This window comes from Sus scrofa, chromosome 15 (assembly GCF_054392235.1).
Source record: "Sus scrofa isolate SSC_HxYL_T2T_F1_AM1 chromosome 15, Sscrofa_HxYL_maternal_Yorkshire_Landrace_v2.0, whole genome shotgun sequence".
In the NCBI taxonomy this organism is placed as follows: domain Eukaryota; kingdom Metazoa; phylum Chordata; class Mammalia; order Artiodactyla; family Suidae; genus Sus; species Sus scrofa.
This window is the reverse complement of record NC_139397.1, coordinates 85,849,608-85,862,978: the sequence shown is the minus strand read 5'-3', so window position 1 is coordinate 85,862,978 and position 13,371 is coordinate 85,849,608. Positions and strand designations below refer to the sequence as shown.

The 13,371-nt window shown below is 33.8% G+C and overlaps 1 protein-coding gene across 12 annotated transcripts in view; it reads left to right on the top strand.

Moving 5' to 3' along the window:
• The window catches only part of SLC38A11 (solute carrier family 38 member 11), a 144,548-nt gene that overhangs the window by 100,990 nt on the left and 30,187 nt on the right, over positions 1 to 13,371 (top strand). For all 12 annotated transcript variants that reach the window (XR_014829490.1, XM_084999371.1, XM_084999369.1 and 9 more), the window contains 4 exons: positions 2,185 to 2,319; positions 3,467 to 3,532; positions 5,548 to 5,654; positions 7,658 to 7,737. Coding sequence is in view for 11 of the 12 variants with exons in the window: in XM_084999371.1 (XP_084855497.1) it covers positions 2,185 to 2,319; positions 3,467 to 3,532; positions 5,548 to 5,654; positions 7,658 to 7,737 (388 nt within the window). In the remaining variant the exon portion in view is untranslated. The remainder of the gene's footprint in view (positions 1 to 2,184; positions 2,320 to 3,466; positions 3,533 to 5,547; positions 5,655 to 7,657; positions 7,738 to 13,371) is intronic.

Sequence of the window (13,371 nt, the reverse complement as noted above, 5' to 3'; positions counted from 1 at the left end):
AAAAAAAAAATGAATTTTCACATTCATTTAGCCTCTATAGCATGCCAGGCATTGTGGTAGGCATTTAAACATCATCATCTTTACAGACTCTTCAAGGTTAGGGTACTGCTTTATTTTACAAACGAGACTCAAAATCCTCCAAACAAGATTCGAACAATAATAAACATATTTTTTTCTGAATAAATTATGAAAAAGAGTTGCTTTTTATCCAAAGTCATTAGATGATTCCCCTGGAGGATTTTAAGCAGAAGACCTGGCCAGATTTATTCTGTGATCCAATTCATCTGGTAGAGGGGAAATGTCGAGAAAGTTTTAGTAGGAAAGGGATATCAAAAATGTTTTGATGGGGAAGTTTCTGTTTGACTCAGTGAGTTAAGTATCCAGCGTTGTCACTGCTGTGGCTCAGGTTTGATCCTTGGCCTCAAAACTTCCACATACCAGGTGTGCCAGGGGTAAAAAGTGTCTTGATGGGAGGCCAGTTGGTGGATGAGAAAACTCTTAGGAATTTTTGCAGCAATCCAGGTGAGAAATGATAGAAGTCTAAGCCCTCAAAGAAAGCAGGTTAGAGATGAAAACTAAGAAGATATGGTTGAATGATTTGTGATACAATAGTTATTGGACTTGGTGACCAAAGAAAAAGAGGTGATGGATAATAAGTCTGGTGTGGTTCTCAAATTTCTCTTGATACTATTCACAGTTCAGAGAAACATGAATGGAGAAGCAGGTTCCAGAACAAATATATAAATTAGAGTTGGGATATTTAAAATTAAGATCCCTATGAAATATCCAAGTTAAAGTATTTATTAGAGAGCTAGATGTAGAAATATGGAGATTTGGAAGAGTCCAGGCTGAAGATACAAATTTGGGAATTACTAACATCTGTATGAAAAAGTATGAAGGATTACAGGAGGACATCTTGAAGAGTAAGGAAAAAGTCCAAGAATCCAGGGTTTGAATAGAAGTGGTGAACAGAATAGGGTTTTAAAGAAACTGTTGCAAAACTGAGCATTAAATGGCCCAAAAAGTAGAAGGAAATTCAAAAGTAAATGATGTCACAAATGTAGAGGGAGAATGAGTGAGAAAGAGGGGAATGAAAATGGGGGGGGGGGAATGCTACTGAAAGAGCAAATACAATGAATATTTAGGAAGTATCAATTGGTTTTATCAGCTTGGAGCTCATTGACGAACTTGTTGAAAAAGTTCCAATGAAGTGAGAGGGCTCAAGGTGGAAACAATACTGCAATAATTTGTATTTCTTCTTTGTATTCAAATTCATTTCCAAATAAATTAAAGGATAAATAATTCACCTGTGATGGAAGCAGGAACAAAAAAAAGAAAGAAAAAGAAAAAGCAAGAATTACATCCTCTACATATCTATGTACCCAAAATAAATACAGTGTCTGTTCACTAGGTGTTCAAAGAACATTGAGTTAAATGAAAAAGAGAGACTAACTTTTAATTATATATTTTCTATATATTTGTATCTTCGATTTCAACTCTAAAATTGGAACTTAAATCACTAAAATGTAAATTTCAAAAAAAATTCTTAATTATAATAACTATTAAGTTACTAGTTGTATTTTGTTATAAAACAAATTGTCTGATTCTCTTCTGATTACCTTCTTCTGAATGCTTACAGCATTTTTTATTCTCAGTCTTCACACTTTGAATGCATATGAAATATTGGATTACCTACATTCTATTACATGGACAATTGAGCCACAACCTCTTAATAGTCATTGCATTGGTTAGTTTAGGAAAGTAAAATGGAAAACTGAAGCTTTAACTATCGTATGCACATCCTCTTGTCCAGTTCATTACAGGCATGTTAACTGTATTTACATCTCAGTTGAAAAATATATAAGTGAAAACAGTAGTTTCATGAACGTAATGTTTTACGAAAAGAAAGTAAGCCTTGCCATGCTAATTTACTGTAACATTAAATTCTTTAAAGTTTCTCTTTTTCTTTAAGTCAAAACATTAAAAAAAAAAAAAAATTGTGGGAGTTCCTGCTGTGGTGCAAGGGGATCAGCAGAGTCTCTGTGGCGCTAGGTTTCAGGTTCAATCCTTAACCTGGCGCAGTGGGTTAAAGGATCTGGCATTGGGAGGCCAAAAAAGAAATGAAACAAAACCTTTTGTATTAAATGTAATCTGACATTTATTTAATGGTTATTTTTTCCACAGACTTTTCCCTTGTTTTATTGATAAAAGGAGGGGCCCTCTCTGGAACAGACACTTACCAGTCTTTGGTCAATAAAACTTTCGGCTTTCCAGGATATCTCCTACTCTCTGTTCTACAATTTTTGTATCCTTTCATAGGTGAGGATGAATGCAAAAATGAATATTGTAGTTATTTTCATAAACACATAGCCATTTCTGAATAAAATAGTGTTAATAGTCATTAAAGAATACTAGCAGTTGAAATATTTTCCACATTAAGTATTTATCTTTAGCCATTTTTCCCTTGTTTTCTGTTCCTTTTGGTCAGTTTTCTGAGTATTTCATTGATAAAATGAGGGTAATTTTCATTGGTTTAATACTTGTGATTCCCTAATTTAGTGAAAAATAGAATGATCTCAGAATAAAAGTGAATGAGAGAAATAATAAATTTCTTCTAAGGCTGATTTTATTTTTTCTAAAAACTGAAGAATTTGTAGAAGTTGTGTACAAGGCCAATATGTTATTTTAAGTTTGCACCTAGCATTTCTTAAAAAAGTGAAATGTTAATGCTCACCAATGGCCAAATTGGCTTCGTTTTAAAAATTAGCAATACAGAAGCTCTTGTTCAAACCACTGGTTTCTTAGATCTGCACAGAAGACAAAGAATACATTTCCCCCAAATTTTACTTTTGCAAATGAGGGGATATTTTGGAATCTGCACAATTTTCTATTATTGTTCCTTGCTTTGAGAATACATGTGTTCCTAAAAAGTATTTGGAAATAACAAAACAAATCACATTTTTTTTTTTCCTTTTTGCTATTTCTTGGGCCGCTCCCACGGCATATGAAGGTTCTCAGCCTAGGGGTCTAATCAAAGCTGTAGCCACAGCCAGAGCCACAGCAACACGGGATCCAAGCTGCGTCTGCAACCTACACCGCACCTCTGAGCAAGGGCAGGGACCGAACCCGCAACCTCATGGTTCCTAGTCGGATTTGTTAACCACTGCGCCACGATGGGAACTCCACAAATCACATTTTAAATGACTACCAAAACTCACTATTTAAAGATGTTCTAGAAAGAATCAATTTGTAAAGTGAAAATCTTTTTGTAATACAAATTGATATTCTCCCATAAATCTGTTGTCTAGTTATTTTTAAAGTTGTACATATTCATAATCACAATATATGTTTGGAAGTAGGATTATGCAAGTATTTGAGAAGTGATAACTGATTACTTTCAAAATATTCATGATGAAGTATGCGAATAGCTTGTTTGGTGATTATATTATTATAATCATGTTTTTAGCTATGATAAGTTACAACATAGTAACTGGAGACACTTTGAGCAAAGTTTTCCAAAGACTCCCTGGAGGTAAGTCAATATATTTATTTTATATAATTCATGGTTAACGTGGTTCACAATAATTTAAAAATAAAATATTTGCAAATGGAGCCATTGAATGACTTCAAATATCTGGTAATATCTATGACACAGTTTGATAGTAAAGTATTAATCTACTTTTATATATAGGGCAATTCTTTTTTAGCTATTTAAAAAATACATTATTATTCCTATACTTAGAATGTTATATTTTAAATATCTTATGCTGCATATGTACTATTTTTACTATACCATTTCTTAAATAAGTAAGCTGACCTTTCTTCCCATTGTTTCTATTAAGATATAATTCACTTTGGTAAAACTCACTCTTTTTAAAGTATAGTCGTATGAATTTTGACACATGCTTATGGTCATAGAACCACAGTTACAATCGAAATATGGAACAATTCCATTATCACCCCTAAATTTACCTGTTCCCCTTTGTAGTCAAACTTTCCCTCATCTCCAGGCCCTGGCCACCACTGATTTGATTTCTCTTCCTACTTTTGCTTTTCCCAGAATGCCAAATAAATGGCATCCTATAATAGGTAGCTTTTCAAACCTGGCCTCTTTCACTTGGATTGGTACCTTTGAGATTTATCCATGTTTTGGAGTGTATCAGTAGTTGCTCTTTTTTTAAAATTGATGAGGATCATTCCACTGTATGGATGTAAACAGTTTATCTCTTACCCAATTGTGAAACTTTCGGGTTGTTTCCATAATTATGAAAAAGCTGCTATGAACATTTTAAGCAGACCTTAAACCTTAAACCTTTCAAGGTGCCACTAACTCCCCATTTATCCTTTCTCCATATCAGGTCTATTTGAATAATTCAGAGATCAGGAGTCTTTCCTTTGGAGAGTTCCTCACCTAAACCACATAATCCCCAATTCATAGTGATTTTAACTCTATAGTTGTTCTTATCATTGAAATGGATGCAAAAAAACCTTTCCTTTTAGTGAGTGAATCACTCGTTCTAGAGGCATCCAAACAAAATAAAACAAAACCTAAAACTAGACATTGCACTTATTCCTCTCACAGGGATTCTTGGGCTACAAATCATACACCCACTATTTGCTAGCTCTGTGACCTTGGGAAAATTAATGCCCTCTGAGTTCTAGCCCTTCATCTCTGAATTATGAATTAGAGTATCACCTGATTTATAGGATTATTGTATTCAAAAAGGCAGAGAACACATACATAGCCTAGCATACAGGAGGATCGCCCCACACTGTTATCTATTATCTGTAGCTGCTCTCTTAGCCCCCAACCTCCAAATCATGTTTTCATTAACTGAGATTATGCAAGTGGATAAATCCTTGTATGTTTTATGTTTACAACTTTTGTTTGCATTTGATCAAACATACTCGCTAACTCTGTTATTTCCAAGAGAGCCAAGAGTCTGCAATGAATACCAGGTTTCAGCCTCTTTCCTGTGATGTGTTTCCTATCCAAAAAGTTGTTTTGTCTACTTTTTTTTTCAGGGAAATCACTTCTTTCTAAACAGAAGGGTAGAAGTATAGTGAATATTTTTATCAAAACCCTGATTTTTGATAAGTTTTACTGGTCATGTCTATCTGGAATATGAAAGTTAAAAAATAAAAGCATCAGAATATGCTCTGTTCTCATGTAGCAGACTTTATGAATGAAGGGTTTGCCCACTAGAGGGTTTGGGACAAGGAGTGACATAATATCTTTAGGATCTCTGTAATTTCCAGGCTAAAATTATATTCCAAGGGCACAAAGGAAGGTAGCAGAAAAAATGATTGAGGCTATTAAAATAATTTGACTTCAAAATATTATAACATATTTGTACTATAGGTTCATCCTTAAGTTATTTTGTATTTACATTTTTGTGAATTAGTTTTATGGAATTTCATTTACTCAAAGTTGTCATTTACATGACATTTTATATTATTTAAGTCATTTTGTAATTAAATATTTGGCTGTTTGTGTCACTAGTGTATTACTCATATGTAAACTTTAAAACATTGATTGTGTTCCAGTTGATCCTGAAAACTTGCTTATTGGTCGCCATTTCATTATTGTGCTTTCCACCATTGCCTTTACTCTGCCTCTGTCCTTGTATCGAGATATAGCAAAGCTTGGAAAGGTAATATTTACATTTTAAATAGTTACAGAAATGCACTTTGTTACCTGAATTAATTTTGTCAAACTGTTGTCTATATAGCCAAGTTCTTAATTATACTATTCATCTTTAGTTTCTTTTAGTTTACTTATAATGATATTAGAGTAAGCTATTTTTGATATTTCATCTTATTTGAGAGAACTGATGGTTAAATCCTTGATGAATGTGAAATAAATATGTCCTTTTCCTTTTTTAACGTAGATACTCTGACATCAGACAGCATGCTTTAATTTTAGGAAATATAATGAATTCTACTTAAACCAAGACTAATTTACTGAATATATATATATATATATATATATATATATATATATGCTCTATCATGTTTTATAGACAGTAGTTTAAACAATTTAAAATTAAACTAACTTTAAGAAGTATGGCTGAATCACTTCATTGGCTTAAAATGTATTTGTAAATTACAATGTCTACTGTGCCCATTTTTTATCTAGTGAATTTAAATTTCAATATATTGATTAATTGTTGGAAATTTGGCCAACACTTATGATTCTTATTGGTAAAAATAAATGGTGATTTATTTCTAATGAAACCAAATAAGTATTCAAATCACCACATATGGTTATCTGCATACATTAACTTTTATCTGGCTGAATTTTATTTCCTTATTCTGATGGAATGTTTGTATTTTACCCAAAATATTATTGGTATTACATCTCAATTATACCAAGGATTCTGATTTTAAAAAAACGCATTTTAAAGAGTTATTCATGTATTTTTATGTTCTATTTTGAAAAATCCAACAGTTGATAAATTTTACTTTTTGCTGTGATGTTTCATGTGTAGCCACAGTTGTGCAGCTCCTCCTTCCAGGCAGAGCTGAGACTGGGGATGGCATTCTAAAGTTTTCTGACTACTCTGCCTTCCTTCCCTAACAGGCAACCAGAAATAAACAAGAATATATTTAAAGGGGCTTTGGAGATGAACTTATTTCCATTTCACGTGTTCAACATAGACATAAATGCTTTCTTCTGAGAGCAGAAGCTAAGGCATTTATGAAAAGAAAGCTAATATTCTATCATATTACTATTACCTGGATATTTTGTCCTTAAATGTCCCTTTGAATTGTCATTTTAAAGTATCTAAATAAATCTCCCAAAGAGCAAAGCAGAATAGTTAGGAACCCTGATCTGGAGTCAGGCTGCACATCTGAGTTCCTCCTTGGCCACTTTCTAGCCAAGGGACCTTAGGATTCTTTCTTAATATATCAGTGGATCAGAGGTCTCATAATAGGACCTTCTCTCTAGTTAAAAATTAATAACCCAGGAAACAAGATTTATGACAATCAAATGAAACAGAAACAATTTTATATTTTTCTTAGACAAAAATTTCTAAAATATGCTTATCCATTAAAAAAATAAGAATAGAAACACAAATCTAATGTAATGAGTGCACAGAACACACATACACACAGACCAGTTTATATTTTAACCAGTTGAAATAATTACAGAAGAGAGAAAGTAGCAAAGAAAACTTTAGAAACACAGACCAGAGGGCGAAAGCACAAAGGAAAAATAGATAAGAGAACTAAAAAGCAGAAAGAAAAAAGCAGAGGCATCCCAAAAATGTGTGTGAGTGGGTGGGTGTGGAAGGATGTTACATAGGAAGGGACAGGGTACGATAAAGACAGAAGCATAAAAAGCAATTATAGATTTTTTTAAAAATCAGAACTCAACACTAAAATAAAGCCTGAAGAAAAAACGTAATTTCATTTTATTGAAATAGTCATATTTGATATGTATACTATTTGGGGGGGGGACTAAAACTATGATCTGATAAAAAACTTACATGTCTGATATTATCAATACAAATCTATAAAAATATACTACTAAAGAATTGTGTTTTTAAAACTGTACATGAACTAACACAAGTGAAAAATGAATCACCTAATATTTTCAGTAAAATAGTCTCTATTCAAAACTGACAGTATATCTTTACATTTTCTTTTTCAGATCTCTCTTATTTCTACAGTTTTAACAACTCTAATTCTTGGAATTGTAATGACAAGGGTAGTTTCACTGGGTCCACACATGTAAGTTTTGTTGCTTTATTGGTTGATATTTGGTTTAAACCCATCATTTACATGTTTTTAAGACATATTATAAATGCAGAAATATAATGATAGAACCAGAAGCATCATTTATATTTAATATTTGAAAAATTGAGAGAAGATGATTTCATTTAAGTACACCTGCATTTTTCAGTTGTACCCTGAGTGGCTGATGAGGTTAAATTAACTTTACTTATTATCTTAATGGCCTGCCCAAATAATTAAAAGGAGAAAGGAAGGAAGTTCCATGGTGGCTCAGTGGGTTAAGGATCTGGGATTGTGGCTCCTTTGGCACAGGATTTGATCTTCGGCCTAGGAACTTCTGAATGCCACAGGTGAAGGAAGGGATTTTGAATAGTGAGAAATAGGAACAAAAGAGAGCAGTGGTATATTGCAGAAGGAGGGGACATGGTAGATGGTAGAAATTTCTGTATCTATCCTAGAGTTGGATTTGGTCTTTTTTTAAAACCTCTTTTAAAAATTAAAGTATGGTAGATTTACAACACTGCCAATTTCTGCTATACAGCAAAGTGACCCAATCACTTCTCATATTATCTTCCATCATGTTCTATCCCAAGAGACTGGATATACTCCCTGTGCTGTTCAGTAGCATCTCATCGCTTATCCATTCTAAATGTAATAGTTTGCATCTGCTAACCCCAAACTCCCAGTCCATCCCACGGATTTGTTCTTAACAAATTTTCACCAGTCTAGGCTGAAATAAAAAGAATAAAGAATATAGTGGTTGTTTTTCTCTATTGAATGAAATTTAGTCACTTGGAAAACCACCCTTTATTCTCTAAGATTATATTTGTTAATATTTTGTGCTAAAATACTTTGTCATTTGTGAACTGGTGATGATAGTTGATAGGGTTTTTTTTTGGGGGGGGGTTTATATTATTATTTGGTCAAATAAAATGTTTGCAACTTGGTATTGGTTCCCCAAATTCTAAAAATGTTATTTATCTGTGAAATTCAAAGTGGGGATACTACTGATAAAGACACAATTTTATGCTTTGATTATAGAATAGATTCATCAGATACAGACTGGGTAGTTTATAACCATATTCCTAAGAGAGTATTGGCATGAAACTACCTTACATTGGCTTTAAACACAAAACTGGATTCCCACAATGCACAATAAATATTTTTTTAATAAATTAATAAATAATACATTACAAAGTTTCCATGAGACCTTAAATATTTTCTATATTCTAAGTAAGATGAATAAAAATAAGACATAATTGCTCAAGGAACATGCTGGATCTTCAATTAATGTTATCTGTGAGGGAAAAAAAGAAAGCTGGTGAGTGGCTATAACTGATAATGCTGTCCCCAAAGTAATTTGTTTTTCCCTATTGATTAATTGTTGTTCTGCAAAATTACTTCATATATATGCTTATATCAGGTTTCTTCTTCTTCTTTTTTTTTTTTTTTTTCCTTCGGTCTTTTGTCTATTTAGGGCCGCCGCTCCCGAGGCATATGGAGGTTCCCAGGCTAGGGGTTGAGTTGGAGCGTAGCTGCCGTCCTATGCCACAGCCACAGCAATGTGGGATCTGAGCCACATCAGCGACCTACATCACAACTCATGGTAATGCCGGATCCTTAACCCACTAAGCAAGGCCAGGGATTGAACCTGCAACCTCATGGTTCCTATTCGGATTAATTAACCACTGAGCCACAACTGGAACTCCAACAGATATTTATTTTCTAATAGTTCTGAAGCCTGGCAGCATGGTTGGGTTCTGGTGAGGGATTTCTTACTGACTTGCAGATGGCTACCTGCTGTGTCCTCACATGGCAGTGAGAGAGACAAGCCTTCTGGTATCTCTTCTTATAAAATCCCATCAAGATTTACCTAAACCTCATTATTTTCCAAAGTCCCCATCTTTGGATACCATCACTTTGAGGGTCAGGGCTTCAATATATGGATTTTGTGGGGGAAACACAGTTCAACTCATCTTTGAGATGTACCTTGTTCACTTCAATATGGCCACTTATTCTTTGATTTGTTAAACACTTATTGAATGCCTATTGCCTCTTTTTTGCTGTGCCCTGAAAGATAAAGAGCAGAGAGGCATAAGTTACCACCTACTGCAAGTTGTTCACAATCAAGTATGGGGAAGGGATTTATTTTTAAAACAAAAAAGAAAAAAGAAGAAATGACAGTATAGTATTAGGAGTACAAAATAAAAGCCTAAATGAGGGCCAGTGGCAACACCAAAGAAGAGAGTCCTTAATAGTCTGAATTAAGTAGAGCTTCCTAAAGGGAGGGGGCGTGCAGTTCTGGGTGTTTTGAAAGATGAATCTGAATTTTTTCCAGGTAATAAGGGTGTAAAAGGCATTTACTGGCCTGGAAAAGGTAAGCATGAAAGCACAAAAAGATAAGCTGAATTCATTGACCAGAATACAAAATACAAATACATTGACCAGAATACAAAAAAATAATAAATTTTGGTTAAATTTTTAATTATATAAGACAGAACTTTTTAATTGAAGCTTTTGTCATGAAAAGTGATTCTAGAGAATAAATCATTGTCATAATAAAAGGTATTATGGATTTGGTATATAGAGTATGATAAGGCAATTTTGAGGGGGAAAAAATGCAAATAGCTAAAAGTTGGAGATAGATAAATGTCATTAGTTGAGCCCCACCAGAACAGTTTAAAGCTATGATTTTCAACTCAGGCTTCACATTAGAATTACTGAGTAACTTTTAAGAATACCCATACCGGGGCCATTCCTGGAGATTCTGAAGGAATTGGTCTAGGGACCAGGCAATTGGATTTATCACTTAAAAGCTGTGAGTCTATGAACAAGCATCTAGAACCTTTTGGGCTGAAGAGATTAAAATCATGAGTACACATTTTAATTGATGTATTTCTAAAAATAAACCTGGAAGACCTCCCTGGTGGCCTAGTGGGTTAAAGATCTGGCATTATCACTGCTGTGCCTTGGGTCACTGTTGTGGCACAGGTTGGCTCCCTGGTCTGGACTTCTCATGCTGTGGGCATGACCAAAAAAAAAAAAAAATTGAAAAAAAAATTTTTTTTTTTTGTCTTTTTAGGGCTGCACCCGTAGCATATGGAGGTTCCCAGGCTAGGGGTCCAATCAGAGCTATAGCCCGCCCCCAAGCCACAGCCATAGCAACGCCAGATCCAAGTCGCATCTGCGACCTACACCATAGCTCACAGCAATGGCAGATCCTTAACCCACTGAGTGAGGCCAGGGATCGAATCCGAAACCTAATGGTTCCTAGTCGGATTTGTTTCGCGCCATGGTGGGAACTTCCTGAAAACATTTTAAAAAATAAAAATAGACCAGAGGCTTTGTGTTATTTTAGTTACTGTTATGTCATTATTTTTCATGATTCATTCTTCACTTATTTTTTTCAGTATCTTCTCTAATTCAAAATGTATGTGAAATACTATTGTGAATACAAAGAGAAAATATCTCTGCTCTAAGAGACTCACAGTTCAGTGGGGAAGATAAGACAATACAGATGTCTGTTACATAGGCCGTGTATCTTGATACAAAGGAAAGAGGACGGAGAGGCCACTTCCTGGTGGTGCTAAATGAATTGATTTTTATGGCCAAAGAGCTGTTTATTTCTGCTATAAACAAAACGTGGCCTATATCTTTTTAACCTTCCTCTAATGCTGATTTCATATTTTATGTCTTCAAAATCTTTTGAAAAACAGATTATTTACTTAACTCTTTCAATATTTAGATGTTAAGTGTGTTTTTTAATACTGTGCCACCTTTTATTTCTGTTTGAATACTACTGCAAACAACTTCTGTTTGTCCAGATTTACAATTAGGCTAATCAAATCCCATGTTCAGAAGCTGCCATAATAGCTAGTCAGGCAGGCTTCTTTCTGAAAATATGACAGCCATGAATGTTTATAATCCATAAAACATGAGAAATTCAATACTCCATGTGTGTTTTCCCCATTTTTCTGTTCAGATGAATGATCAGAAAAGCTGTACTTTTTCATAGGGCTTTTAAAGTGGTATTTGAAAAAGATCTTTAAATCCACTATCAGAAAAGAGGAAGGTCTGCAATGGCTACTGGTATTGACCTTGTTACTATGGAAACACCTTTTTAGTGGTTGTGTTTTAAAAATAAAACACACGATTCAATTTCCTTTTCCATAACTCATAGGGCCATAAATTCTGCTTTTTGATATGATTTCAAATATCTCACAGTCCAATGACTTTCAATTCTTTTTGGAAATAATGTTCAGTTTTATTGTATTTTCTAACCTTTTGCTTTCTAAAAACTGAGGTGGCAAGGCAATTTAATTGCTTTCCAGAAAAGTGTGCTAGTATCAAAATGCAATAACAGAGTTCTCCCATTTTTTTTCAAACTAAAATTGGAAGCATTATCACTGTGAAAACCTTCATTCTCTGCCTCATTAATATTCAATTCTTTGTATTCAGGATAGATATGATTGCATGCAGTCCAAATTTACAACTATTTTCTCTCCATACAATGTCTCTTTTATAGCATTTTAATCAATACTATAGTGTTCCAAACTAAAAATGTGTCTACAGTTTTAACAGGTATTTATACATATAAAATGTGCCTTTTCCAAGGATCTCAATACATACAGTTTCATCACCCCTTATTCATTCTAACTTTGAAATTCTGCAGTTATAACTAAATATAAAGAACTAGAGGTGATTAAAGAAGAATCAGAAAAAGTGGGTAAATACAGAGTAATAGTGCATATTTGAAAAAGGGAATGATTAGTTCTGATTTTTTTTGAAGATATATAAATTATTACCTCATTGATTACAAATGACAATAAAATCATAGAACCATAGCAGGTTCAAGCAAAAGAATATTTATTACTCTGACAGCTACAAAGTACCAGGGTATTTCTGTTATTATATTCAGTTGGATTTAGGAACTCAATCAATGAAATCATAGTTTCTCTTTTTTGATTTTTTGACTTTGCCTTCTGTTTTGGCTCAGCTTCTGAAAGACTTTTCCCTCATTTCAATAAGATGGCAATAGCAGTCTCAGCCTTCACCAATTCAAGTCCATAAGATACTGAAAGAAATTTCTCTTTTGCTTTACTTCAACCTCATTTCTAGTATTAGTTCTCATCATGGTTTGTGTTAACTTCTCTGTGTTAAGATATTATGTTTACCCTTGATGCTAAGGATAGGATCAACTCAACTAAAATACATAGACTATGAGTAAAGGAAAAAGTGTCCCAAAGGAAATCAAGGCTGATGCCAGGAAAACAGGGAGTGGCCTTTGCATGGTGCAAATCACAGAAGTTCACTTTCAGGTGATGGGAGGTTACTGGTAACCTTTAGGAGCTTCAATCAAATAATATGAGTGGAAACTAGGTTAGAAAGAATGAAGAAAAAAGTGACTTTGGCAACCTCTCCTTTTGTTTTTTAAGAGCATCAGGGAATGAAAATCACATGACAAAACAGTAGATTAATGCAGTAAGAAGTCTAAAAATACTCTTTTTTTACAATGGGAGATATTGAACATGTTTTAGACCAAGCCAAATGATGGAGCCAGAGTGCCCTAGGGGATCTTGAAAAGTTGGAATTTATGATATAGAGTGATCCTTGGAGAGGATTTAAGTAATG